Source organism: Schistocerca nitens, chromosome 2 (genome assembly GCF_023898315.1).
Source record: "Schistocerca nitens isolate TAMUIC-IGC-003100 chromosome 2, iqSchNite1.1, whole genome shotgun sequence".
NCBI lineage: Eukaryota > Metazoa > Arthropoda > Insecta > Orthoptera > Acrididae > Schistocerca > Schistocerca nitens.
Window position 1 is genome coordinate 870,664,175 of NC_064615.1, and position 27,997 is coordinate 870,692,171.

Below are 27,997 nucleotides of genomic sequence, written 5' to 3' on the forward strand. Positions count from 1 at the left end.
CGGAAATAAAATTAAATTATTATTATTACTCTAAAAATACTTTTTCTTTATTCACTCAACAATTTAAAGTGAAGTAGTACAGCAATCTGAGTATACCATATAATGAACTACATACTGTTGTGGGTAAGTGGTATTTTTTTCGTATTTTAAAACTGAATACAGTTTGCTACATGGCAATTTAAATAGAACACTGCATGGCAGTATAAAAATTGTGATATTTTTAGCACTTACTGCTCAAAATCAGTAACTGCATAAGGGTTGTTTTTCATTTTATCTGAAAGATTGTTGATAACTGAAAGATTGTAGCCACTGTTCCTGGCTACTGTTTCAATATTATTATTATTATTATTTTACATTTTCTGTTTTATCAAATGAGATTTTACACATTTGATTCAGCACTGCTTTGAAATATGCTTTTTCATGTTGATCTGGGGGACGAGAACCGTTGTTTATATTTACGTCAGTGGTTCTTGGTTTCCTGCATAAGCCAAACTGGTGTTTCTGATTTTTGTCCATAACTGTAAGGTGATGGGAATTTACGCTTTTATACTCATGGTCTAGGGTAAAGGTCTTAGACTTCATTCAAAACCCAAAATATACAAACCAGAGTGTTCCATAAGATTCAGTGTGAACTCCAGAAGCAGCCCTGCATCTGAGATCACCAGAAACATGAATAACCTAACTGCAGCCAGACACACACCATCAAAAACATTTGCGAATTGACTGAAATATTATAGATATGTAGATGTCACCAACAGCAAAGTTTGCCTCCATGGATGCTGCCAATCTGTACACACACATACCAGTTGCAGAAATTGCTGAAATAGTAAAAAAATAATGTGATTATATTTAAAAAGTTAAGCTTATCAGAAAAAACACAAATTGACAGTACTGTTGGAACTGATCTTGCCACATAACCATTTCAGTTTCAATAAAGAATTTTATGAACAGAAGGATGGCTTGGCAACGGGTAGGAGTCTCGCTGGCCAATTAACTAATATAAATGAAGAGCTATCTCGATAACACAAATTCTATTTAATGGTACAAGTGATGAGACAGACACCCTTGCAAATCAGCTCAGTGAATGCACAAAAATATCACCATCATATAATATGAAAATAATAAAACCAAATACTTCCTTAACATTATAACTGTGCACAAAACTCAGAAACATCAGATTGGTATACACAGGAAACCAACAACTGATGTTAAGTGTAAACAACAATTTCTGTCACCCAAATCAACATAAAACAACACATTTCAGAGTAATGCGAACGAACACACAAGAACCTCCTCAATAAAACAGAGAAACTAAAAGAAATTAATATTATTAAAACAGTAGGGCTTCCCCCATGAACCATGGACCTTGCCGTTGGTGGGGAGGCTTGCGTGCCTCAGCGATACAGATGGCCGTACCGTAGGTGCAACCACAATGGAGGGGTATCTGTTGAGAGGCCAGACAAACATGTGGTTCCTGAAGAGGGGCAGCAGCCTTTTCAGTAGTTGCAGGGGCAACAGTCTGGATGATTGACTGATCTGGCCTTGTAACATTAACGAAAACGGCCTTGCTGTGCTGGTACTGCGAACGGCTGAAAGCAAGGGGAAACTACAGCCTTAATTTTTCCCGAGGACATGCAGCTTTACTGTACGATTAAATGATGATGGCGTCCTCTTGGGTAAAATATTCCGGAGGTAAAATAGTCCCCCATTCGGATCTCCGGGTGGGGACGACAAAAGAGGACGTCGTTATCAGGAGAAAGGAAACTGGCATTCTACGGATCGGAGCGTGGAATGTCAGATCCCTTAATCGGGCAGGTAGGTTAGAAAATTTAAAAAGGGAAATGGATAGGTTAAAGTTAGATATAGTGGGAATTAGTGAAGTTCGGTGGCGGGAGGAACAAGACTTTTGGTCAGGTGATTACAGGGTTATAAATACAAAATCAAATAGGGGTAATGCAGGAGTAGGTTTAATAATGAATAAAAAAATAGGAGTGCGGGTTAGCTACTACAAACAGCATAGTGAACGCATTATTGTGGCCAAGATAGACACGAAGCCCACGCCTACTACAGTAGTACAAGTTTATATGCCAACTAGCTCTGCAGATGATGAAGAAATTGATGAAATGTATGATGAGATAAAAGAAATTATTCAGGTAGTGAAGGGAGACGAAAATTTAATAGTCATGGGTGACTGGAATTCGTCAGTAGGAAAAGGGAGAGAAGGAAACATAGTAGGTGAATATGGATTGGGGGGAAGAAATGAAAGAGGAAGCCGCCTTGTAGAATTTTCCACAGAGCATAACTTAATCATAGCTAACACTTGGTTCAAGAATCATAAAAGAAGGTTGTATACCTGGAAGAATCCTGGAGATACTAATAGGTATCAGATAGATTATATAATGGTAAGACAGAGATTTAGGAACCAGGTTTTAAATTGTAAGACATTTCCAGGGGCAGATGTGGATTCTGACCACAATCTGTTGGTTATGAACTGCAGATTGAAACTGAAGAAACTGCAAAAAGGTGGGAATTTAAGGAGATGGGACCTGGATAAACTGAAAGAACCAGAGGTTGTAGAGAGTTTCAGGGAGAGCATAAGGGAACAATTGACAGGAATGGGGGAAAGGAACACGGTAGAAGAAGAATGGGTAGCTCTGAGGAATGAAGTAGTGAAGGCAGCAGAGGATCAAGTAGGTAAAAAGACGAGGGCTAATAGAAATCCTTGGGTAACAGAAGAAATATTGAATTTAATTGATGAAAGGAGAAAATATAAAAATGCAGCAAATGAAGCAGGCAAAAGGGAATACAAACGTCTCAAAAATGAGATCGACAAAGTGCAAAATGGCTAAGCAGGGATGGCTAGAGGGCAAATGTAAGGATGTAGAGGCTTGTCTCACTAGGGGTAAGATAGATACTGCCTACAGGAAAATTAAAGAGACCTTTGGAGAGAAGAGAACCACTTGTATGAATATCAAGAGCTCAGATGGCAACCCAGTTCTAAGCAAAGAAGGGAAGGCAGAAAGGTGGAAGGAGTATATAGAGGGTTTATACAAGGGCGATGTACTTGAGGACAGTATTATGGAAATGGAAGAGGATGTAGATGAAGATGAAATGGGAGATAAGATACTGTGTGAAGAGTTTGACAGAGCACTGAAAGACCTGAGGCGAAACAAGGCCCCGGGAGTAGACAACATTCCATTGGAACTACTGATGGCTTTGGGAGAGCCAGTCATGACAAAACTCTACCATCTGGTGAGCAAGATGTATGAGACAGGCGAAATACCCACAGACTTCAAGAAGAATATAATAATTCCAATACCAAAGAAAGCAGGTGTTGACAGATGTGAAAATTACCAAACTATCAGTTTAATAAGTCACAGCTGCAAAATACTAACGCGAATTCTTTACAGACGAATGGAAAAACTGGTAGAAGCGGACCTCAGGGAAGATCAGTTTGGATTCCGTAGAAATGTTGGAACACGTGAGGCAATACTAACCTTACGACTTATCTTAGAAGAAAGATTAAGAAAAGGCAAACCTATGTTTCTAGCATTTGCAGACTTAGAGAAAGCTTTTGACAACGTTAACTGGAATACTCTCTTTCAAATTCTGAAGGTGGCAGGGGTAAAATACAGGGAGCGAAAGGCTATTTACAATTTGTACAGAAACCAGATGGCAGTTATAAGAGTCGAGGGGCATGAAAGGGAAGCAGTGGTTGGGAAAGGAGTGAGACAGGGTTGTAGCCTCTCCCCGATGTTATTCAATCTGTATATTGAGCAAGCAGTAAAGGAAACAAAAGAAAAATTCGGAGTAAGTATTAAAATTCATGGAGAAGAAGTAAAAACTTTGAGGTTCGCCGATGACATTGTAATTCTATCAGAGACAGCAAAGGACTTGGAAGAGCAGTTGAACGGAATGGACAGTGTCTTGAAAGGAGGATATAAGACGAACATCGACAAAAGCAAAACGAGGATAATGGAATGTAGTCAAATTAAATCGGGTGATGCTGAGGGGATTAGATTAGGAAATGAGAGACTTAAAGTAGTAAAGGAGTTTTGCTATTTAGGGAGTAAAATAACTGATGATGGTCGAAGTAGAGAGGATATAAAATGCAGACTGGCAATGGCAAGGAAACCGTTTCTGAAGAAGAGAAATTTGTTAACATCAAGTATAGATTTAAGTGTCAGGAAGTCGTTTCTGAAAGTATTTGTATGGAGTGTAGCCATGTATGGAAGTGAAACATGGACGATAACCAGTTTGGACAAGAAGAGAATAGAAGCTTTCGAAATGTGGTGCTACAGAAGAATGCTGAAGATAAGGTGGGTAGATCACATAACTAATGAGGAGGTATTGAATAGGATTGGGGAGAAGAGAAGTTTGTGGCACAACTTGACTAGAAGAAGGGATCGGTTGGTAGGACATGTTTTGAGGCATCAAGGGATCACAAATTTAGCATTGGAGGGCAGCGTGGAGGGTAAAAATCGTAGAGGGAGACCAAGAGATGAATACACTAAGCAGATTCAGAAGGATGTAGGTTGCAGTAGGTACTGGGAGATGAAGAAGCTTGCACAGGATAGAGTAGCATGGAGAGCTGCATCAAACCAGTCTCAGGACTGAAGACCACAACAACAACAACAACAACAAAACAGTAGGCAGGAACACTGCTTACAATTCCTCCCTTGCTGACAAACTTTCAAATAAAATGAAAACTAAACACATCTAACAATTCCTTGGTGTCAGCACAAGCTCCTTGAACCCCCACCAAATATGCCCTTATGCCTTTTTGTAAGACAAACAATCTCTTCAAAAGTACAAAACTCAGGATAAGTTTTTTCACAAACAATAAGCTGTTTCAGCAAGCTATTCATGATACAGGTATTTTTAACCGCACCTATAAGAGATCTGGGATACACAAACTAATATGTGAATTTTGTCCACAATACTACAATGGCCAGGCATTCTAAAGCTTCAAGAAAAGACTGCATAATGTATGGGAAAGTACCACTATTGAGTGACTGTGGAAGGATACATGATGACTTAGACAGAGTTTTTATTTGGTGTGATGAACTGTAGCTTGATCTGAATGTAGAAAAATGTGTGCTAAAGCAGATGAGTAGGAAAAACAATCATGTAATGTTCAAATACAATATTACTGTTGTGCTACTTGACACAGTAATGTTGAAAAAATATCCAGGCTTAATACAGAAAAGCAATATGATGTGGAACAAGTATGTAAGGATGGTAGTAGGATAGGTGAATGGTCTACTTTGGTTTATTCGGCGAATTTTAGAAAAATGAAGCTCATCCATAAAGGACACTGTATATATAACATTCGTGTTCCCCATTCTTGACTACTGCTCGACTGTTTGGGACCCTACCAGGTCAGATTAAAGGAAGACATTGAAGCAATTCAGAGATGTGCTGCTTGATTTGTTATAATAGAAGAAAGATGATGATCTTTTCATGAAACACTATTGAGAAAATTTTGAGAATGAGCATTTGCAGCTGACTGCAAAAGGATTCTATCGCCACCGATGTGCATTTAGGGTAGATTGTGAAGACATAAGAGAAATAAGGGCTTGTTACATAGTTATACTGTTTTTCCTCACTACGTTTGCAAGTAGAACAGGACAGGAAAAGACTAACATTGATACAAGGTACCCTCCGTCATGTACTACACAGTGGCTTGAGGAATATGTATGTAGATGTAGACATAGATTTAACAATGACCTCAATGCAACTAGGCTAAACAATCAAGTGCATCCACCTTTGCTGCCCACATTGCTGAAGCTAAACATCTTGCACAAAACATTCAAAACAAACTACATATCCTTCACTATGTAGACATGGGTGATATTGTATCTTTGCAAAAATAGAAATATTTACATATCCTTCACTATGTAGACATGGGTGATATTGTATCTTTGCAAAAGTAGAAATATTTACAACTTTACACCTCACACCACCCTAAATGAGCAAACTGAACTACCGAACAATGTTTTTCTAAAATATCTTCCAAAAACTATTCTCTGATGTAACACAATAAAAAAGTCCACTACATGCTAATACAAATGTATGTCTCACTTGTTTCTATTAAATTCTGTTTGTAACATACGCTAAGTATCAAACCTATTATTAAGAGCAACAAGAAACACATTATTTCATATGTATTTTTAAAAAGCCATTATGTTATAATTATCTTAAACTTTACACTGCATTATTAATTTTTTACTGTGGGAAATGTTGTTGTTAATATCTTTCAACTCATCTCTGACACCTAATGTAAACAATGTGTATCTTTGCTTTGTCATGTCTTTGTAGACCAGCAATACATATACAGCACTTTGAGTTAATGTAGAATCAGATTGTTCAATGCACAAATGCTAATGATGACCCACCTTTTACTGTGTGTTTTCGAACTTGCGTTTCTAACTCTAGGATGCATTTATCATGATAGCACTGCATGTTAGATGGAAAATAAATTTTTATAAAATGCAAGCTTTTAAAGTAATCAGGACATGTTCACTGTAAGTACTTGTGCCATGCAGTTATTATGCAATTGCTGACTATTATTTCTCTTCACTTATTTCCTGAATTAAAATATTTTCACTATAGCGCACCATAGTATGCAAAACACCCAACAACTGATTAAACAGTATGTCCTGTAAAGCAGCCTTCTAATGATGAACAGAAGTGTGAAAATAGAAATGGCCAGGAACAATAAAATTTGTTGAACAACAACATCTTTAAATTTGTGGTTGCTAGCTGTTTTATAACATATCTTACAATACAACCAAGGAGCCTCTAATATAAACTACTGACAACATAGGCTGAAAAACATCAAACTAAATAGGGAGAAAACAAGAGTTGAGTCAAAACCAGAAAGACTTTGCAATCTACGTACGAGAATTATAACTGGTGATGAGATGTGGGTTTCCGATTATGGTGTTGATACCAAGGTTCAGTCTTCAAGAGTGATGCGGGAAAGGTTCTCCAAGACCAAAAAAAGCTTGTCAGGTCTGGTCAAATGTCAAAGCCATGCTAATAGCTCTCTTTGACTTTGAAGGATTGGTCCATCATGAATTTGTGCCAAAGGGAAAAACTGTTAATCAATGGTACTATCGGGGTGTGTTGCAATGCCTGTGAGAAAATGTGAGAAGAAAATGGCCTGAAACCTGGCAAGACAATTCATAGCTCTTGCATCACGGTAACACACCCGTACATTCATCCCTGTTGGTGCATGACTATTGCACAAAAAATGAAATCACTGTTCTACCTCATACTCCATTCTCTCGAAACTTGGCCCATTTGAACTTTTATTTATTCCTAAAATTGAAAACCTGTTGTAAGGACGAAGATTTGCATTGATAGAAGAGAGAAAAGAAAATTCACAAATGGCACTTCACGTAATCCAGAAAGACTGCTTCCAAAAGTAGAAACAGCATTGGGAGAGGTGTATCAATTATGGAGCAGAGTATTTTGAAGGAGACTATGCACAATTAGTAAAAGGTAAACGTAGAAAAATTTTGTGGACAAAGTTCTGGAAATTTTTGAAAAGACCTTGTAGTCAAATACTTTTAAAATATTGATGCAAAAATGGCCCTTACCATCACTGTTCAACTGAGAAACAATTTAAGACATAACAATGAAAAAAATTTATGATGAATTTACAGCCTCCAGAGTCAGTCTGGCTGACCAAAGTGTACTGAACCAACTCTAAAAAGAGTGCCAAGATTTAAAGAACAAACTGAATGCATTAACACTGCAAATTCCATCTTAGTAATAAACTGCTAAAGTGCAAACATCATGGTGATAATATAATTAATAGTTTACACAACCTCCAAATGTTCAAAAAAGAGCCTGAAATTTACAGTGTCTCCACGAAACAACCTGAAAATTGGTTAGTGAGCAAGAAGAGTTTAGTCAGAATAATTCTTTGTACTTCAGGTTTGCTGATTTCCTTCAAAACTGCCACTCTTCCATTACATATCTGATGTACTACTAAGTGTTGTTTACTTTTTTATGGGTCATTAAATTCATTGCTTTCTGTGTATTATTATAAACATTGCATATTCTACAATGTTTATCACTTCCCTCCCACTTTCAATATACAACACATTATCATCACCCAGCAATACCCTGCATTCTACTGAAACATTGTTTGTGTAGGAACTGACACCAGCCTTGTCCATGACGAACTTCACTTACGTCAACTGCATTTACTATGTATATTGATGACTTCTTAATCTGTGGCCTATCAATATGAAAGTATGGAGCTGTATCATTTTTTAAGTTATATTAATTTATTATTCGTCACTGTCTGGGGTCATTTGACACCTGGCGATGCTGTATGATATTTTTTAAAATACTTTTAACAGTTAGCAAATAAATGTAGTGTTTTTATTCTGCTACCTTAAATATGAAGTTGTTCTGACAGGAAGTGGCAGACAAATCCATAAATATGGCCATGACAGCCTCACATTACTGTAAATCACTCTCATGAATTTTAAAACTTGTAAACAAACCAAACTGTAACAGCTTCCAAGGTGACAGTAGGCTATACAGAGTGAGCACGTTAAAGGGGGTAAACTGCAGAAAATGATCCCTGAGATGATAAGTAACTAAAGAGACCATATGCCTGAAAACATGCTCCAATGGAGGTACACTTACTTGAAGGAGTAGATAAAAGATCTCCGATGGTGTAGGTTTGAATGACTGAAAGCACACATGAGAACATGAAGGCAGCTGGGAATGTTCTGTCTGCACTAGTCCTACAGCTCCACACTCAAAGAGAGCAGTAATGTTGTCCATAACTGTGGTGTGCTCACACATTGATACAATTTACATAATCTGGTGGGTGACTTCAAGATTATAAGATTTCTGTAAAAAATATACATGTCCAAAAAATCCTGTAATGTGGCAATCTTGCTGAGCGGACAAACTGTGTTCACAGAGATACATTTTTATGACTTATGTGCCAACCTTTTATAGCTGTCAAAATGTTTTAAACATGACAGTCTGTTGATTTCATTTCTTTTATTGTGGTTTTGACATTTTATTATTTTTTTTATCTACAACATGTCATGCTTTCTATTATAACTGTATATCTTCCTGAATTTAAATTCACTGTTATCATCTTATGTTATACATCTGTTGCATGATGGGCTCATTTCAAGGCTTATCTTCTAAGGTATTAAATCTCATGGTACTCCATTCAAGATAAACAAGATTGTGTTGAGCATTTACCACATAATCGCATTAGGAACACAAAGTGTCAGTGTTATCCTTCTTGCATTCTCCTTATAACCAGATGGGACAACTGATTATCAGCACAATTTTCGACTTCTACTCGCACAGTATATTCAGTCAGCTGCCAGTTTTTCAGCTTCCTCCCAGTTTGTGTTGCTGTACTGAAGATCCTTCGTAAAAGTTCATTCCAGGTGTTATGAGGTCTCCCTCTACATATGTATCCATGTGTTGGTCTCCAGAACAGTTCTGATTTGGGTATTCGTCCATGTTTCATGCATCGACCATGCCCTGCAATTTCAGTCTTCTGTGCAAGCTCTGTGGACAATTCTTCTCAGCAATTCATCATTTGAAACATGGTGATGATAACTGATCTTCAAAATTTGTGTGATGATAATTGATCTTCAAAATTTGCCACAAGCATCATTTGTGAAAAACATTGAGTTTGTGCACTTTTTCCTTCCTTGGTCAGATTACTTTCTAAACATTTGATAGCGTCTACTTCTTTAATAATTTTTCCATTACAATTTACATCCTGCATTTTTTTCCATATTCCCTGCTCATTCTCGTTACCTCACTTTCTTTATTAAGTGTTTTGTTTTAATGTTTTTCTTCAGTATCTCATTTACACAATTAATGATCCAAGAACCAAGGAACTTGTCAAGGTGGGATGACCTCCAGGCCTCTACGATACAAATAGCTGTACTATAGGTGCAACCATTGGAGGACTATCTTGAAGAGGTCAGACCAACATGTGCTTCTAAGGGCAGCAGCCTCTTCAGTTTGCAAGAGCATCAGACTGGACAATTGACTGATCTGGGCTTGTAACATGAGCCAAAATGGTCTTGCTGTGTTGGTAGTGCAAACAGATGAAAGCAAGGGGAAAATACAGCCATTACATTTCCCGACTTGCAGCTTTATTGTATGTTTCAATGATGATGGTATATACTACCGAGTAAAATATTCCAGAAGAAAAATAGTCCCCACTGGCATCTCCTACTCAGGAAGATGTGTTCATCAAGAAAAAGACAAGTGGCATTCTACAGGATGGAGTATGGAACATTAGATCCTTTAACTGGGTAGTTATGTTAAAGAATTTAAAAAGGTAAACGGGTGAACGGGTGAGTTAAAGTTAGATATAGTGGGTGGCAGGAAGAACAGGAGTTCTGGCCAGGTCAGGAAACGTAGTAGGTGAATATGGATTGGGGGTAAGAAATGAAAGAGGAAGCCGCCTGGTAGAATTTTGTGCAGAGCATAACTTAATCATAGCTAACACTTGGTTCAAGAATCATGAAAGAAGGATGTATACATGGTAGAACCGTGGAGATACTAAAAGGTTTAAGATAGATTATATAATGGTAAGACAGATTTAGGAACCAGGTTTTAAATTGTAAGACATTTCCAGGGGCAGATGTGGACTCTGACCACAATCTATTGGTTATGAACTGTAGATTAAAACTGAAGAAATTGCAAAAAGGTGGGAATTTAATGAGATGGGATCTCGATAAACTGACTAAACCAGAGGTTATACAGAGTTTCAGGGAGAGTGTAAGGGAACAAATGGCAGCAATGGGGGATAGAAATACAGTAGAAGAAGAATGGGTAGCTTTGAGGGATGAAGTAGTGAAGGCAGCACAGGATCAAGTAGGTAAAAAGACGAGGGCCAGTAGAAATCCTTGGGTAACAGAAGAAATATTGAATTTAATTGATGAAAGGAGAAAATATAAAAATGCAGTAAATGAAGCAGGCAAAAAGGAATACAAATGTCTCAAAAATGAGATCGACAGGAAGTGCAAAATGGCTAAGCAGGGACGGCTAGAGGACAAATGTAAGGATGTAGAGGCTTATCTCACTAGGGGTAAGATAGATACTGCCTACAGGAAAATTAAAGAGACCTTTGGAGAAAAGAGAACCACTTGTATGAACATCAAGAGCTCAGATGGAAACCCAGTTCTAAGCAAAGAAGGGAAAGCAGAAAGGTGGAAGGAGTATATAGAGGGTCTATACAAGGGTGATGCACTTGAGGACAATATTATGGAAATGGAAGGATGTAGATGAAGATGAAATGCGAGATATGATACTGCGTGAAGAGTTCGACAGAGCGCTGAAAGACCCGAGTCAAAACAAGGCCCCGAGAGTAGACAACATTCCATTAGAACTACTGACGGCCTTGGGAGAGCCAGTCCTGACAAAACTCTACCATCTAGTGAGCAAGATGTATGAGACAGGCGAAATACCCTCAGACTTCAAGAAGAATATAATAATCCCAATCCCAAAGAAAGCAGGTGTTGACAGATGTGAAAATTACCGAACTATCAGTTTAATAAGTCACAGCTGCAAAATACTAACGCGAATTCTTTACAGACAAATGGAAAAACTAGTAGAAGCCGACCTTGGGGGAGATCAGTTAGGATTCCGTAGAAATATTGGAACACATGAGGCAATACTGGCCGTACGGCTTATCTTAGAAGCTAGATTAAGGAAAGGCAATCCTACGTTTCTAGCATTTGTAGACTTAGAGAAAGCTTTTGACAATGTTGACTGGAATACTCTGTTTCAAATTCTAAAGGTGGCAGGGGTAAAATATAGGGTGCGAAAGGCTATTTACAATTTGTATAGAAACCAAATGGCAGTTATAAGAGTTGAGGGGTATGAAAGGGAAGCAGTGGTTGGGAAGGGAGTGAGACAGGGTTGTAGCCTATCCCTGATGTTATTCAATCTGTATATTGAGCAAGCAGTGAAGGAAACAAAAGAAAATTTTGAAGTAGGTATTAATATCCATGGAGAAGAAATAAAAACGTTGAGGTTCGCCGATGACATTGTAATTCTGTCAGAGACAGCAAAGGACTTGGAAGAGCAGTTGAACGGAATGGATAGTGTCTTGAAGGGATGATATACGATGAATATCAACAAAAGCAAAACGAGGATAATGGAATGTAGTCGAATTAAGTCGGGTGATGTTGAGACCATTAGATTAGGAAATGAGACACTTAAAGTAATAAAATGGAGTTTTGCTATTTGGGGAGCAAAATAACTGATGATGGTCGAAGTAGAGAGGATATAAAATGTAGACTGACAATGGCAAGGAAAGCGTTTCTGAAGAAGAGAAATTTGATAACATCGAGTATTGATTTAAGTGTTAGGAAGTCGTTTCTGAAAGTATTTGTATGGAGTGTAGCCATGCATGGAAGTGAAACATGGATGATAAATAGTTTAGACAAGAAGAGAATAGAAGCTTTTGAAATGTGGTGCTACAGAAAAATGCTGAAGATTAGATGGGTAGATCACATAACTAACGAGGAGGTGTTGAATAGGATTGGGGAGAAGAGAAGTTTGTGACACAACTTGACTAGAAGAAGGGATCAGTTGGTGGGACATGTTCTGAGGCATCAAGGGATCACCAATTTAGTATTGGAGGGCAGCGTGGAGGGTAAAAATCGTAGAGGGAGACCAAGAGATGAATACATCAAGCGGATTCAGAAGGATGTAGGTTGCAGTAGGTACTGGGAGATTAAGAAGCTTGCACAGGATAGAGTAGAATGGAGAGCTGCATCAAACCAGTCTCAGGACTGAAGACCACAACAACAACAACAACAGCCAGGTCAGTACTGGGTTATAAACACAAAATCAAAGAGAGGTAATGCAAGGGTAGGTCTAATAATGAATAACGAAGTAGTAATGTGGGTAAATTACTTTCAACAGCACAGTTTATGCATTACAGCTGTCAAGATAGACATGATCAACACACACCGCAGTAGTTCAAGTTTACATGGCCACTAGTTCTGTATATGATGGAAGAGATTGAAATAATAAGGAGATAAAATAAATCATTCAAATTGTTAACCTTTCTAGAGCCAATGTGGCCAATATGAACCCCTAAGTACAGGAAATATCACCCCCACAAACACACACTATTATTTTCAAAATGTGTGACTTTCTCCCTCATGAGTCAACTGTACCCAATGATGCTTGTTTAGTTCTGAATTTACAACACATTAAAATTTATTCTCAGTTTTTTGCAGTGATTACCACTTGCGTCCATATGACCCCAGCCTAAATTGCTTTTTGTTTCTAGACTGTAACAATTGTGAACATAGAACAATGACTGTTAACTGTCAACCGAACAACTACAATGTATGTTTTTATGTTAGTCCATTAAAACACACACACACACACACACACACACAGAGAGAGAGAGAGAGAGGAGTAAATTATTTGGTGTCTTTATGGCCTGAGTGGCACTCAGTGAAACAGAAAAAGGCTGGTAATAGGAGGACTATGGAAGATAAAACTTTAATTGTGGAGAGTGACTGGAATTCAACAGTAGGAAAAGTCTAAGAAGGAAAAGAAGTAGGGCAACACAGATGAAAAGAGGAATGAAAGAGGAAACCACCTGGTAGAATTCTGCACCAAACATAATATTTAATCATTGCTAATACTTAAGGTTAAAATTCCAAAATAATGTTGTACAAGTGGAAGGGACCTGGAAACATAATAGTAAGACAGAGATTTAGAAATGAGATTTTAAACTGCAAAACATTTCCAGGAACAGTTGATAACACTGACCACAAGTTACTGGTCATCACTGCAGATTTAAAGTGCAGAAACTGTTGAAAGGTGGGAAATCAGGAAATGGGATATGGATAAGTTGAAAGAACCAGAGGTTGTTGAATGCGTCAATTGGAGCATTAAGTAATAACTGACAGAAAGAGGGGGGTAAGGAATAGAACTGAAGACGAATGGGCAGCTTTGAAGATTAGATTGAGTTTTTGTTCCATGGAACCAAAAATAAGATGATTCTCGTGACTGTGGAACAAGTTAGAAAGTAAAACATAAAAAAACATAAAACATTTGGATAATACACACTACCCCGATAATTTGGCAGGAGACTGTCAAAGTATGTGAATACATTACAGAATTAATGTACTGTCAGACTGAAATATAGTTATGTACTTTTAATAAATTTATCACACACTGATCTTGACTGTTGTGACCAAGTGCTGTCAAAACTGAAATCTACCATACATTTTTCCTTAACCTTGTCTAACAGTCCCTGTTAAGATATTCGTCTACACAGCAGAAAGAGTTTAAATTGTGTTTTATCTGAAACCATGACGAAATAGTGGAGGCAGCAGAGGATCAAATAGACAAAAAAACTATACCCACCAAAAATCCTTCAATAATGCACAAGATACAATGGCGTAGAATTTCCTGGCACTTTAGAAAACGAAACTCAGGAGAAAAAACACGTTTTGGAAAGATGTCTGATATGCAGCAACATGTACACTGAATATTTTCGTATTACGAAAGTATAAATTTGAATTCCACCAAACACCACATGTTACTTTTCGAAGGATTGAAATCAAGACTGCGATGCGCTTTTGTAAGCCAGTCGTAGCTCATGTCAAGCGATCTCGCCAGCCAATTACAGCAGATATTCTGAGCATAGGACACGTGATGTAGTCAGCCAATAGCAACATCACTGTTAAGTAGCGCGAACAAACAAATAGGAAAAGGTAATGGATTAAATTAATAGGTATAGTGTTGCTACAAGAAAAGAAAAGCTTTCACGTATAAAAAGAAGCTAAGCTTTCACACATAATGTTGATCTTTTTTGCGCGTGTTACGCTTTAAGATACATAACACAAATGTGCCAGTAAAATTTTTAACAACAACATAAATGTCTGATCTTCTGGGCTCGAAAATATTCTAACTGATCGTCCTCAAAGATTTGATTTTTGAATAAGACTCAAACGCTTCGTGAATTCACCGGATAATTGCGCACAGAGTTTATCTTGTGTAAAAGGAAATTTACTTTGAAAGTAACGCTTTTCAAACAATCATTCAGAATATTTTCCCATGACCAGTTAGAAATAGATTAGCTACGATGGCGCAGGAAGCCCGTATGTTCTTATGTGTAAAAAAATTAAAAGATCTTACATTATGTCATAAAAGAAACAAGATATTAGAGGATACTCCAAGAGCATGGGAATTTTGTGGACCATACTAAAATACATAATTTGGCTTGAAGTGCACATTCGTATGTGCAGATTCAGATGTAAATTTTCTTGGAGTAGTAGTACTGTATTATCTCATGTTTGGTACTTTATTATGGCATAATGCCATAGGTGCTAGACGGTGAAAACGTGAACTTGAAATACAGTGAATAGTTGAAACTAGCCAACAGTGTGGAATTAAACACTTCGTTTCAAATAAATTGACTACCTCAGCAGAAAAGATTAATAAAAGTCAATGTTTTTTTTTTAAACTGACAAAAATAACTTCATTGTTCTGCAAGGCGATTAAAGCTTGACTGTCAGAAAGTTGGAAGCAAAATAAAATCTGAAACTAATAACGTATTTTGATGATGATGATGAGGTCCCATACTCTGAGGAGCGTAGGGGATGACGCGGGAGACCCTTCCATAATTAAGTGAATGTATTTTAATTCACTTGATACCTCCTGGCCACAGAAATCTGTTTTGTTTTCATTTGACGTGAGAGCAACAAACGAAGAGGAAACAGCAAAATCACGTAACGTAAATACGGGTCACGTGGAGACTACCACCTCCCCACTACAACTCAGACTGCTCTGAGCATCAGGTCCGGGTCTACAATATTTCCGAACTGCGGCAATATTAGATAGTGGCGCTCCACTCCCTTAAGCATTTGAGGTAGGATGCCAAAAATTAAAAAAATCAACTTTTCAAAAATACACTCCTGGAAATGGAAAAAAGAACACATTGACACCGGTGTGTCAGACCCACCATACTTGCTCCGGACACTGCGAGAGGGCTGTACAAGCAATGATCACACGCACGGCACAGCGGACACACCAGGAACCGCGGTGTTGGCCGGCGAATGGCGCTAGCTGCGCAGCATTTGTGCACCGCCGCCGTCAGTGTCAGCCAGTTTGCCGTGGCATACGGAGCTCCATCGCAGTCTTTAACACTGGTAGCATGCCGCGACAGCGTGGACGTGAACCGTATGTGCAGTTGACGGACTTTGAGCGAGGGCGTATAGTGGGCATGCGGGAGGCCGGGTGGACGTACTGCCGAATTGCTCAACACGTGGGGCGTGAGGTCTCCACAGTACATCGATGTTGTCGCCAGTGGTCGGCGGAAGGTGCACGTGCCCGTCGACCTGGGACCGGACCGCAGCGATGCACGGATGCACGCCAAGACCGTAGGATCCTACGCAGTGCCGTAGGGGACCGCACCGCCACTTCCCAGCAAATTAGGGACACTGTTGCTCCTGGGGTATCGGCGAGGACCATTCGCAACCGTCTCCACGAAGCTGGGCTACGGTCCCGCACACCGTTAGGCCGTCTTCCGCTCACGCCCCAACATCGTGCAGCCCGCCTCCAGTGGTGTCGTGACAGGCGTGAATGGAGGGACGAATGGAGACGTGTCGTCTTCAGCGATGAGAGTCGCTTCTGCCTTGGTGCCAATGATGGTCGTATGCGTGTTTGGCGCCGTGCAGGTGAGCGCCACAATCAGGACTGCATACGACCGAGGCACACAGGACCAACACCCGGCATCATGGTGTGGGGAGCGATCTCCTACACTGGCCGTACACCACTGGTGATCGTCGAGGGGACACTGAATAGTGCACGGTACATCCAAACCGTCATCGAACCCATCGTTCTACCATTCCTAGACCGGCAAGGGAACTTGCTGTTCCAACAGGACAATGCACGTCCGCATGTATCCCGTGCCACCCAACGTGCTCTAGAAGGTGTAAGTCAACTACCATGGCCAGCAAGATCTCCGGATCTGTCCCCCATTGAGCATGTTTGGGACTGGATGAAGCATCGTCTCACGCGGTCTGCACGTCCAGCACGAACGCTGGTCCAACTGAGGCGCCAGGTGGAAATGGCATGGCAAGCCGTTCCACAGGACTACATCCAGCATCTCTATGATTGTCTCCATGGGAGAATAGCAGCCTGCATTGCTGCGAAAGGTGGATATACACTGTACTAGTGCCGACATTGTGCATGCTCTGTTGCCTGTGTCTATGTGCCTGTGGTTCTGTCAGTGTGATCATGTGATGTATCTGACCCCAGGAATGTGTCAATAAAGTTTCCCCTTCCTGGGACAATGAATTCATGGTGTTATTATTTCAATTTCTAGGAGTGTATCTTCATTTTGTAGCGCACATCTTTCTAAAGAGTCTGACACATAAAACATATATGTTCGAGGGAGCTAAGACAGGTTATTTGGTCTTAAGTGTGCCGAAGTGCAGTGCAACACCTCTTCACACAGCATTCTTCCATCACACGTCTCTGTATTTCGCTCTGTGGAATTCAAATCTGTAATTGTGATGGGTGCCATCAAACTATATTCAGGCCAGTGAAAATTAAAATCTCCTGTGGTGCCTCTCCTGCTCCCAGTCGGCTGGTTTGACATCCTGACCCTCTTTTAAAAAAACTATCTCGTAATTAATACTGGATGGGATTATTTGTAACCGGCAGAACAAGAACTCTTCAGAAAATTTGCAGTCTTTACTGCCTATTAGTTAATAACTTGCTGTTTTGTGTCACATAAAATTAAATATAGGATATATAAAACGAGTAAAGACAAGAGACAAGTAAGACACTACACATTTCTTCAATCATTACGTCCTAGCTTTTTTCCCTCGCTAATATTGCCACAGCTTCATATGGCATACTTTCCTTCCTGGGAAAAAATCCATTACCTCATCAAAGTTCGTAAATGTTTTGCTACGTGGAAAAACGAAATGTCGTTGTCTAATAGTAGAAAAGCTGTTAATGCAGGTAGTACCCAAGACTGGTGTGATTTCTCGATCTGATTACGTGTATTTTGTCACTGTTCGCTACATAAAACGAAATAGGTCTGTCTAATATTTCAGCAATTGTTGCACACACCAAATAAACGAGACTGTTTGGCACAAATGGTCATTTTTATAAAATGACGGAATATAATTCATGAAGTACCAATATCAAATGCCTATTAGGAGGAAATAGTTTCATGTTTCATTCATGCTCTCTAGCTTTTGAAGCATGAGATCGAAAAGTAGTAGTACAAAATTTTTATATAAATTTGGAATCGTCAAATTCTTCCGTACTTTGTGAGAGTCCCCGTTTCTTTTCCTTCCTTGTTCTAACAAACAATCTTGTCATCACTAATTGTGTAACTATTCCTGCCAGTGTCAAAACTTATTCCCTGGTTAACTAACCCTGCCACAATTACCGGTTTAGTTATCCCGCATTTATTCTCCGGTTAGGCATTATTACCTGTTCGTACAACGTGTTTTCCGCGCTACTCCCAGAACAGAAGTGGAGCGGCTGCTAGCCAGGGACTGTATAACTGGCCCTTAGTAGTGTAGCGGTCTGGCCAAAAATTTTCTGTCAAAATTTCATTTTCTTGGATACGCGGAGAAGACAATACATAATCTTTGTTGCCTGTTATTCCTACAAGTCATTTATTTCCACTCTGGTAGTCTGAATCTACGGAATTCATTAGTAATTATAACAACACTGATCGTTTGCAAACCCCGTCAACCACGTAAACAGCGATTGGCATTCATCTGTTCGACTTTATTCGACTCAGCTCGTATAGACCCGTCCCCTTTTGTCTGCAGGAAAGTTTATTTCTGGATGCGACAGGGATTCCCTGGCAGAGACATCACGTACACTATGCACGCATTTAAAAATCAACTTATGATTCATTCAGAAAGCAACTTATAATTTGTTCAAAAGCCAACAGGGATGCGTTCAAAACCATATGAGTAATCGATAGACCAACGTGCGCTGGATGCTAGGTGCTTTGTGAAACAAGGTCTTTTTCCTCAATAATATGAATCTGCCCCCCCCCCCCCCCCCCCTCGAAACTGCCACCCGGGGCAGATACCCCAGTGGTTTGTCCCCACTCCCTAGTTCCAGACCTGTTGCGCATACGTGAATCGGGGAGCTTAGGCGTACCAGCAAAATTTTTCCCTTTAGCATATGGCTGCTTGCTGCTTTTGCTTATACAGCTAATTGCCACACTTCTGTAGCCAAAAGTGGGAGAAAGTACTACTCATATGCGACTTAACTGCACATGCGCATAAGCTCGCTCGCAACCACTCAAACGAATATAATGTAAACAGTTGTGATGTCACTCTCACCGGAGGCAATTTGTTGTTATGAAACATTGCATAGACTTCCTAAGACCTTTGACACATTTTGCTGTTGGCAGACGCTTGTATGAGCACTGTGTTTTGTTGTTGTATATGATGCATTTCCTTTGGAACTTAAGTTTTATTTTCGTCCCCCCCCCCCCCCCCCCTCTTGTTCGTGTTTTATTGCTGCAGTATTATTCTGCAGTTGAGAGATACAGTGATATTCTTTGTTAGAGTATTGGTTCTTTCCAGTCAAAGTTACAAATATTTAACTGAAAACTAAAACAATGAAAATTCCCGGAATTCTAAGAAATTCCCAGGTTTTTCCCGGTTTTCTCCCGGAAGAAAAAATTCCTGGGTTTTTCCTGGATCTCCCGGTTGTCCCAGGTCGTATACACCCTGACTGATGAAAGGAGAAAATGTAAAAATGTAGCAAATGAAAAGAAAAAGGGAATACAGATGTCTAGAAATGAGACAAGTCCAAACTGTGACAGCAGGAATGGTTAGAAGAAAAATGGAAGAAGAAACAAGAACAAGATACATTTATCAGGCACTAAATATTTTCCTAGTCCACACATGAGAATTTTGGAGGGAACACTTAAATTCCTGTTCGCTACAGTTACGCAAGTACAGGAAAACAAAGTAAATTCTTATTCAGTATAATTTTTTATGACAAGTATCACGCCTATGTCCATTTCCTTCTCATTTACTGAAAGCAATGTAATTATACAGTGGGGTGGATGATGAACGAAGAAATCACGTGTAGAAAGTGGAAAAATACTAACAGTATTACATTTCCACGTTGTTCTATGGGATTGCAGGAAGCTCTACAGTGCCTGCAAGGTACTAATAGACAGGTATCATTCAGCCTTGACAGTTAAGAAAACTTACAAGAGGAGGAGATTAATGTTTAACATCCCATCGACAATGAGGTCACTAGAGACAGATCACGTGCTCAGATTAGGAAAGGATGGAGAAGAAAAGCAGCCATGCCCTTTCTAAGGAGCCATACCGGCATTTGCCATAAGCAATTTAGGAAAATCATGGGAAACCTAAATGAGGATGGCCGATGCTGGTTTGAACCAACATCCTCCTGAATGCAAGTCCAGTGTGCTAACCACTGTGCTAACCCACTCAGTACTACCACTTACAGTTTTATTCACAAAGCAGATCATGTAGGTATTTTTCTGAGATACTGTGAATCTTGCTTTCTTACGATGTACTTTGGTAATTTGATGTAGTAAGTTGCAATACATTTGAGACATATCCCTGTGACATGCTATGGATTCTGCCTTCAATGCTTTATTGTAGGAGACAGATTACAAAAGAATGAAAGTATTAGTGAATGAATCAACCTATTCCCATTTATTGTACTCTATATTTGTTTTTGTGCAGTTTTCTATGGTAGAGAAATACACTGAAGCACCAAAGAAAATGGTATAGGCATGCATACTCAAATACAGAGCTATGTAAACAGGCAGAAGACAGCACTGGGGTCGGCAATACCTGTATAAGGCAAGTGTCTGGCACAATAGTTAGATCAATTAATGCTGCTACAGGATTTAATAAGTTTGAATGTGGTGTTATAGTTAGGGCACAAGCGATGGGACACAGCATCTCCGAGATAGTGATGAAGTGGGGATTTTCCCATACGAACATTTCACCAGTGTCCCGTGAATATCAGCAATCCGGTGAAACATCTAATCTCTGGCATTGCTGCGGCTGGAAAAAGATCCTGCAAGGACAGGACCAATGACGACTGACGAGAATTGTTCAATGTGACAGAAGTGCAACCCATCCGCAAATTGCTGCAAATTTAAATGCTGGGCCATTAACAAGTGTCAGCATGTGAACTATTCAACAAAAAATCATCATTATTATGGGTTTTCGAAGCCAAAGGCCCACTCGTGTACCCTTGATGACTGCACGACACAAAGCTTTACACCTTGCCTGGGACTGTCAACACCGACGTTGGACTGTTGATAACTGGAAACATATTGCCTAGCCCAACAAATCTACTTTCAAATTGTATCACGCAGATCGATGTTTACGGGCATGGAAACAACCTTATGAATCCATGGACCCCGCATGTCAGCAGGGGACTGTTCAAGCCGATGGCAGCTCTGTAATGGTGTGGGGCGAATGCAGTTGGAGTAATATGGGACCCCTAATACTTCTAGATATGATTCTGACTTGTGACACGTATGTAGGCATCCTGTCTGATCACCTGCATTCATTCTGACGGAACGCAACACCCCAAACATCCAGAATTGTTACAGAGTGGCTCCAGAAATACTTTTCTGTGTTTAAACACTTCCGCTGGCCAAAGAAATCCCCAGGCATGAACATTACTGAGCATATCTGGGATGCCTTGCAAGGAGCTGTTCAGAAGAGATCTCCATCCCCTCATACTCTTACGGATTGATAAACAGCCATGCAGGATTCATGGTGTCAGTTCCCTCCAGCACTACTTCAGACATTAGTAGAGTCCATGCCACATTGTGCTGCGGTACTTCTGCATGCCCGTGGGGGCCCTACACTATATTAGGCAGGTGTACCAGTCCCCCCCCCCCCCCCCCAATCAATTCACTTTCAACCAGTTATCTTCATCAAAACATCTTAATGATACAATGACATTCTTACAAATGATGCTATTGTTTAATGAGTTTTTTGTTAATATAAATGTTACATGAGTACAGCGAAACAACATTTGGCAGCATAACAGCACTGTGAGCTGTGTTTTTGGAGGAATCATTTGTGATAAGCTTGTTCAGACAATGCCTATTTAGTAATACCTTGGTGATGTTCTGATCTAAGTACACTAGTCCAAACTGAAACAATGTGAAAGCATTTACATTAAGTAGAAAAATTACTGCATGAAACTAAATAATTAAAAAAAATAATTAAAACTTACTGTTGGAGTAGCTGAATCCAGGAAGCATGCAAATTGCAGAAACACAAGTGCATCCCTCACGGAAAAAGGGACTTTGCTGTTCACTACACCAGATATTTCGCAGAGATCTACCTCATATATATTTGAACTATATGCCATAATAACCATGACTACCTGGGACCTGGAAACAAATATCAATGTTTAAGATCTTTTGAAGTGACAGGAAATACGTATCTAATTACTGTAATGGAAATACATTTCTGAGGCACATTATCAGAGGTGAAACTGCAGGAAGAGGACAAAGACCTCACCATTACAATAGAAAAACCAGCACTGGTATAATTACGGCTTTCTAACAAAATTGACAATCACATTTCATTCACCAAGTCACTAACTGATTCCTCCTCATACTCAGTACGACGGTGTATCAAGCTGGAGGCAGTCAACATTGATCTTGCCTAGCAGATATTCGAATATAACAATTTCATGAAAAGAAAAAGTACAATCAAGAATCAACTACAACGGTTGTCTGTAAAGTTATCTGCCTCACCCATAGATTGCACTACCACTCATGTGATTTCCCCCCACCCCCAATCCTGTTAGTAAGTACACATTTGTAGACACCATGTAAAATTGCAAGTCATTCCACTGGTAAGTGTGTATTTCCAATGTGAAGAAATGGATGGCCCAGTTTAAACATGTCTACAAAAGCATCCAAGTTGATCCACACAAAGGATGTCCGAAAAGTGCAAGCACACTGGAAATTATCACCAAGATGCACGATCTGATTTTGGAAGATCAGCATATGAAGATGTGTAAAACTGCTAATGCTCCAGGGAAATCAAAGGAACGTATTTGTCACATTTTGCACCACGAATTGAACACGAGAAAGCTTTGCGCTAGACGGGTGTCACGTGTGCTCACTGCAAGTCACAAACACATTTGCGTGATACTTTTGAAAATGGCTTGGTGCATTTTATGAATAACCGAAATGACTTTCTGCATTGATACGTGTTCAGTGGATGAAACATTGATTTACGACTACACAATCGAATCCAAATAGCAGCCCATGCAGTCGAAAGAAGGCGGTTCTTCAGCTCCAAAGAAGTCGAGAACGGTGCCATTGGCAAGATCATATAAAATTGATGTTTTGGGAGCCGGAAGGAATTTTGTTGATTGACTATTTTGAAAAAGGAAAAACTATAACTATAGAACACTACTCTCAACTTCTAAAGAAACTAGATGCCGGCATACGCGAAAACCAAGCCAGCTTAAAGAAAGAAAAAAAAATCATCATCTTCCATTGTGACAATGCACCTGTCCTAAAAAGTGTCTTGGCAATATGGAAATTGTGGGATTAGCACTATGAAGTGCTGGAACATTCCCCCATTCCCCAAATATGGCTCAGTCAGACTTTCAGCTATTCTCAAAATTGAAGAAATTCCTTGCTAGTCAGTGCTTTCGCCCAATCAAGAAGCCAGTGTGGCTACAGATGGGTACTTAGCAGTACTTCCAGAGGAACGCTACAGAGAGGGGATAATGTCACTGGAACATTGCTGGATGGAATGTATTATTATTTAATGAGATTGTGTTGAAAAATAAAACTTCTTTGAAAGCACAAATAGTTGTTTTCATTATCATGCTCAGAGATCATCTTGGTACATCAGAATGAGGAATTAAGGTGCACATAATAAGAACTATTTTAATATTAGTCAGATGTACCAAAAGAAAACACACAACACTGTATGTGGTGATCTGTAATGCTCTGGTGTAACTGATTAGGTGAAGGAACTAAAGAAGCACAAGAATAAAATAAATACACAGACTAAGAATGGCGTGAGATGAAGGTGTAGATGTGTGGTAGTCATATAATGCCACAAAACTATTAAAAAACCAGTGGCTGTCAAATCTAGTTGATCTGGTGCAAGAGGAAGGAATTATTTTTCTAAAAACAGATTATGATCTTAGTGTAAAGGACAAAGCAAAACAGGGTGAAGTACCCAAACCAATGAAATTCTTCAATAGATAGTTTGAATATTTAGACACAAGATGTAAGCTAAACATCTTTCAACACGGATTTAAGTGTAGAGAAAAAATGAGCTTATATGTAACTGTCTTCTATGATGGCCTCTAACAACGCTTTATGTTTGAAGAACTCACCATTTTCACACTCAGTGCAATATCACTCTTTCTTTAAAATATCTATTACATTCACAAACAATATGCATTTCCCTCTTTTTAGAGCCAATAGATTAAGTCTAGCAATGTGCATATCCCATAATTGGCATCTATGGCTTCTTGGTATTATGTGGAAAGTGTCTACAGGTTGATAAATTTAAGACAGTCAAAATACAGCTACATGCTGGTCATTTACATAATTTACATTTGTATTAACCTGCATTTAAATACAATTACTAAAATTCAACCTGCAGAAATATTAGATACTGACCAAATGTGGTTCGAAAACTTATAGTGTAGGTTTCATCAAATGATCTCCTTACATCATGTTTCTATGCAATGAATACTTATCTCTTACGGAGTTGACACACTGATTTTTTTCATACATGCAGGATTTGAAGGTTAGTGCATGGACATCAATTAAAAGACTAGACACAATTCTGAAAACTGCTTGAAAAAATAATCTTTGAAGAATAGAAGATTTCAGAGCACTGTTACCTAGCAAAAATTTTACTAATACAGTTGCTGGACCGAACCTCACTAAGAGCAACCCTTTTTCTTAATTTTTATTTTAATTTAAATTCTGTATTATCAAACACAAATGTTTATAAACAAATACTGAATCATAACTGTTAATAAAAATTGGTGTAGCATCTTCATTGTATCTTCCCATAACCTCATGAAGACATTTCCAAATAATTTCCCTTCATTTAACGTATTCTATCATGTTCCTATTATTGTTTGCTGATACTTCTACTTCTCTTTGATAGCTACTGTTTTCCATTTGAAATTAGCTTTTCTTTTGGGTCTTCATTCCAATGCCTTATGCATCAGCTGCTTTTGTAAGCAAGAGAACCGATAAAAAATGCAATATGATTCATACCTCCAACATTTTTTGCAATTTGTGTAGCAAAATGGGTTTTTCACAAATGTTGCATAATCTGTATCTGATGCTCAGTTTACTCTACAACTATACTTCCCTACTCCTAAAAGATTTCTGGAAAGTCAACAGACCTAACTTCTGCCTGATGATTTTTGCTCATTTCTAGTATAGTGCTTATTTTCACCACATCATTATGATTTATTGTGCAAAGTGATTAATGAAACATGTCTCACACTAAAAATAAAGCGTACTTCTGAATTTCCTGTGTAAATCTGTTCCTTATTTAGTTACAGAAACGTGTCTATGTGCAACCATGTGTTACAATTTAAATATTCCTGTTTGAGGACATTGGTATTAAATCATAGCCAGAATGTAGACCTGATCTCACAAATTCTGCAAGGTAACTGCTGGAAGCACTGCTGTCTTTGCCTCCTGGATGACAGCAGATATATATGAATATTTTAATGTATTTATGGCAATAACATTTCAATATCATCATGCAAACATGTTTCTTCTTTTCTTCACATGGAGTCCACAAGAACCATGAGAACATGGTATCTTCTTTCCCATGTGATGTTTTCATAATACAGGTCAGCAGCATCTACTAGATGACAACTCTGCGAACCTAATTTTCATTGTTATCTAACACTGTAATGTGCTGTTGGCCAACTGTACATAAGAAGATGATAGTCCGGCAGACCCAATAGTCCAGCATACATCAGAAATTTTTAGCTGAGCACAGTTGGCAGTACAGGCTGAATCCTTCGAGGAACGTTGAAATCGTTCAGCATGGCACCTGATCAGTAACAACTGTCTTTCTCACTGAGCGATTACATTCTCGCCACATTGTGTTGCTAGTTTTGTGCTACAGTAGTATCAATTATTCTTCTTTCATTAGACCTAAATTTACAGAACTTACATTTGCATCAATGCTGTGCAGTTTTATTTAGTAATTATTTAATAGTTGCTGTACTATACCAATTATCAGCCATTTCTACTACTGTCAAACACACTACAGCATAGTAAAAAGTTCATATAATCCAGGAGATGTTCTTCAAACACAGTAAAAATGTGTCTAAAATGGCAAAATATAAACATGTGACACTGATTACCCACCAAAAACTGTATCATAAGAAGATTGGAAAAAGGTGAGAACCAAAACAATATTTTAAGTGAATTTAATATAACTTCAACTATAAACATATTTTAAAAAATGAGTAGAAAAATGTGTGTCATAATCTGCTTCAGTTGAGTCTAGACGTTAGGCAAATGCTGAAAAAAACTAAGTTAGAAATCACAGATGAAGTTTTGTGTAAGTGTTCAGTGCTAAGAGAGCAGAAGGAAAGCCAATAATGAGACCTAAGTTAATTGAAAAGGCCAATGTTTTTCACATGGCAACCAGCTCTAAATTACAAAAATGTAAATTAATGCAAATGAGTAGGAAAAATAAACCGATAATGTTTGGATACAGCATTAGTAGTGTCCTGATTGACACAGTCATGTCATTTATATATCTGCATGTAATAATGCAAAGTGATTGTGGAATGGAACAATTAGGTGAGGATTGTGCCTGTGAAGCCAAATGGTTGGCTTCAGTGTACTGGGAGAGTTTTAGGACAGTGTGGTTCACCCATTAAGGAGACCACATATAGGATGCTAGTGCAACCTCCTCTTGAGTACTGCTCAAGTGCTTGGGCCAACAGGAAGGATTAAAGGAAAACAGTGAAGTAATTTGGAGGTGGCTGCTATATTTGTTATAGTTAGGTTCGAACAACACTTAAGTATTGCGAAGATGATTTAGGAACTCAAATGGGAATCCCTAGGGGGAAAGCGACTTCCTTTTCAAGGTACACTATTCAGAAAATTTAGAGAACTGGTATTTGAAGCTGACTGCAGCCCCATCTTACTGCCATCAACATACATTTTGTGTAAGGACCATGAAGGTAAGGTGTGAGAAATTAGGGATCATATGGAGGCATATAGACAATTGTTTTTTCCCTCACTCTATCTGCAAGTAGAACAGGAAAGGAAATTATTATTATTATTATTATTATTATTATTATTATTATTATTATTATTAGTAGTAGTAGTAGTAGTAGTACAGGGTACCCTCTGCCACGCATGGTACACTGGCTTGGGGAGTATTTATGTATATATTGATGTAGGTCTACCCACAGGTTTTTTCATTCTTGAAAGGGTAATTTTAGGATTACAAAAGTTGTCATTATATCTATAAACTAAATATTTCTGGTGAAACAAAATCTGCTGATGAGGCTGCTGCAAATGGGTACAAAATGTTTCAAAAGGTTGTTGCATAGCATAAGTTGTCCCCAATACCAAATTTACAATGCTGATGAGAATGGCCCATTGTAGTGAAGTTCGATAAATTCAACCCTAGTGGGAGTGAGGAGTCTAGCATAAAAGTTTTTAAAAAGGATAAAGACAAAATAATTGTCTTAATGTGTGGAAATGCTTTGGGTGACCGTAAACTACCTTTGTTTGTAACTGGAAAATACCAAAAGCTTAGATCTCTAAAAAATGTGATATACAGCAGTTATGTATGGTGCTCAGACTACTGCCTGGATGAAAACCAAGTTGTTCAAAGATAGCATCTTTCAACATTTCATTCTAGCTGTGACAGATATTTAAAAAAGTGATACCTACAAACTCTAAGAC

At 38.8% G+C, this 27,997-nt stretch overlaps 1 protein-coding gene across 4 annotated transcripts in view; it reads right to left on the reverse strand.

Moving 5' to 3' along the window:
- Positions 1–27,997, reverse strand: part of LOC126237147 (uncharacterized) — a 518,724-nt gene that overhangs the window by 137,809 nt on the left and 352,918 nt on the right. For all 4 annotated transcript variants that reach the window (XM_049946992.1, XM_049946991.1, XM_049946990.1 and 1 more), the window contains exon 12: positions 22,282–22,441. In XM_049946992.1, coding sequence (XP_049802949.1) covers positions 22,282–22,441 — 160 coding nt within the window. The remainder of the gene's footprint in view (positions 1–22,281; positions 22,442–27,997) is intronic.